This window comes from Dreissena polymorpha, chromosome 11 (assembly GCF_020536995.1).
Source record: "Dreissena polymorpha isolate Duluth1 chromosome 11, UMN_Dpol_1.0, whole genome shotgun sequence".
In the NCBI taxonomy this organism is placed as follows: Eukaryota; Metazoa; Mollusca; class Bivalvia; order Myida; family Dreissenidae; genus Dreissena; species Dreissena polymorpha.
The window spans coordinates 34,441,484-34,443,962 of record NC_068365.1 but is presented as its reverse complement, the minus strand read 5'-3'; the positions used below and the strand labels follow the sequence as shown (position 1 = coordinate 34,443,962).

General features: G+C 35.2%; 1 protein-coding gene across 1 annotated transcript; it reads left to right on the top strand.

The window, feature by feature from the left end:
* The first annotated feature begins 384 nt into the window (after positions 1-384).
* Positions 385-1,904, top strand: LOC127849755 (zinc finger MYM-type protein 2-like). The gene is made up of 2 exons (XM_052382505.1): positions 385-952; positions 1,352-1,904. The coding sequence occupies exons 1-2, from the start codon at positions 837-839 to the stop codon at positions 1,902-1,904; spliced, it is 669 nt and encodes a 222-aa protein (XP_052238465.1). The 5' UTR covers positions 385-836.
* Positions 1,905-2,479: the final 575 nt, after the last annotated feature.

Here is a 2,479-nt window from a genome sequence, read left to right as displayed (position 1 = left end):
CACTTCAAAAATCCAATTGCACCGAGTATGAGCCCACTAGTATTCGAGGCATCCTTGGCAGTCTTGACAGAAAACTGAAGAGGCATCGTTTTTCATACTCGATAATGGCTGGCAGTGGGCCCCAATTTTCTCTGACTAGACAGACCTATAATGCCAAGAAAAAAAGCTTAAAGAAACAGGTAATCCATAATGCCATAAATGTTCAGACAAAAAATTGTGGGTACCCACACTCAAACTTCCAGGATTTTTTCCAATAAGCATTACAGTACTGTAGTCCAAGTAAAAAAGTAATATACCCTGACCCATCTGATTGTATTGTTTGTTTTAAGCCTTGAGCGAGAAAATATTAAATAACTAATAATAAACAACTGTGACAATTATGATCATTGTTTATGTTATAATAAAAATGCAGCAGTTGATGATGGGTACATTACATGTAGCACATAATGTACAATTAAATAAATCAAAACAAAATGTGTATGTTATTTTTCTGTATTCATGTGTCAATTTATTTAAACAAAGCCCCCTTAAGATGTGTTAACATTCATTGTATTTTACCTATGTTTTTTCTTCTTTAATTAGGCACCCATAAAAGGTACCTTCGAAAAAAAAAAAGATTAATTTTCCCAATTCCCAGATGAAAAATTCCCAAAAATTAAGATTAGCGTGCGGGTATGAAAAAATACAAATATTTTTTCAAAATAAACAAAGAGCTGTTTTACTGTTGTTGACCTTTAAAAAAAGAAGAAACAAACAAACAATAAAACTTTTTACATAAGGGTAAAGGGAACAGGCCATGTGAAGCAGCACCACTAACCGATGGAGAGCTTGAAGTCATGTGGCAGAAAGGTGTCCTTGGATCTCACAGCCCAACAGCGCTGGTGAACACTCTTTGGCTCAACAACTGTCTGCACTTTGGCCTAAGAGGCACTAAAGAGCAGTACAATCTGAGGTAATAAAGTTGAAGTTGTCCACAATCTGAAAAATGGAAAAATCATTTAAATAGCCATAAATAAAATAGTTATTAACATTATAAACCAGGTGTTGATTTGTTTTGATAACGTTTCAAGCACAAATATGCCATGCATTTAGTTTGCAACACTTACATTTTCCTTAATTTACCCGCCATTTATATACAAGAAATATGTTTAAAAAAATGAATTTACTATTTATAAACGCAATAATGGCCAAAATAAATTTTTTTTCACAACTAAAATCAAATTTTAGTACTTAAACTATTCTAGTTTTTCCCCATTGACACCAAACCTACCATATTGAGATGTTAGGGTCTTTTTTTTCAAAATTGCAAACTGATGTTAATTTTTAACACAATTAATTGCAAATTATACAGATGGGGTGACATTACATTGAAAGCTGCTGTTGATGGAACAGAATATTTGGACTATAACGAACGGCAGACAAAAACCAGAACGGGTGAAAATGTGGCAGATGTGCGAAGAGTGACACCTAAGATGTTTTCAACTGGAAAAAATGATTTGAGAAACCCTGTTGAAATTTATAAACTGTATTCGCAGAAGCGGCCCACTGGTTTTTCGGGACCCGAAGACCCTTTCTTTTTGGCACCGAACACAGTTTTTGGAAAAGATGCTTCCGGGACTAGTGGTGAGGGAGAGGTTACTTGGTTTATCAGACAAAGGGTTGGGATGAACAAAATGGGAAAAATGTTGAAAACAATGGCAAATGATGCTGGATTACAAGGAAACAAACGATTAACAAACCACTCTACCCGGAAACATCTTGTTCAAAAACTGAGGGAGCACAATGTCCCACCAACGGATATTATGGCAATAACTGGGCATAAAAATGTGCAGTCGATTATTAATTATTCTTGTGTCAGTGAAGAGCAACAAAAAAAATGCCTGTCACACTCCACGTGCAAATAACATCAGCAGCTCTACCGCCTCTACATCTCGTATAGCCCATACTGCTACCTCTACCACAGACAGTTGTGATTCCATCCCTCAAACGTCCAACTGCCCCGAGATGCAAAATGTCAATACACCCCACAACCCGATCAGCTTCCAACAGCAATTTGCTAGCTCGCTTCAATCACAATTTTCCGGAGCAACATTTCACATTGCCAACTTCCATGTTCACAACTACTTTACTCGCAACGAACACGACAATACACATAAATAAATCCACAATGAACGAAACAGTGCCAAGCATCACATTTTTATTCATCTTGATTCCTCCACTTTTTTGAAAATGTGACCAGTAAAGGTCATGACCGCATATGTTACACGCGTGTTGCGCATTGCTCTATAATTAGAAATATTCAATATCACTACGCATATGTATAACTAGTATATTTCATTTTTGTTAATTTTGAAGTGTTTTGTTAAAGCAAGTGTTTTTTGTTAAAGGTATTAAATTATTTGAAATATTCGTAAACAATAAATATTGTTGATATTTCTATTATCGTTTATTTCTTTACATAATTCTCGAACTATTGTTT

Excerpts from the sequence above, each read along its gene's own strand:
- LOC127849755 (XM_052382505.1), top strand. The coding sequence starts at position 837 with ATGTGGCAGAAAGGTGTCCTTGGATCTCACAGCCCAACAGCGCTGGTG. Across the intron at positions 953-1,351 it reads AAAGAGCAGTACAATCTGAG|ATGGGGTGACATTACATTGA; the intron begins GTAATAAAGTTG and ends CAAATTATACAG.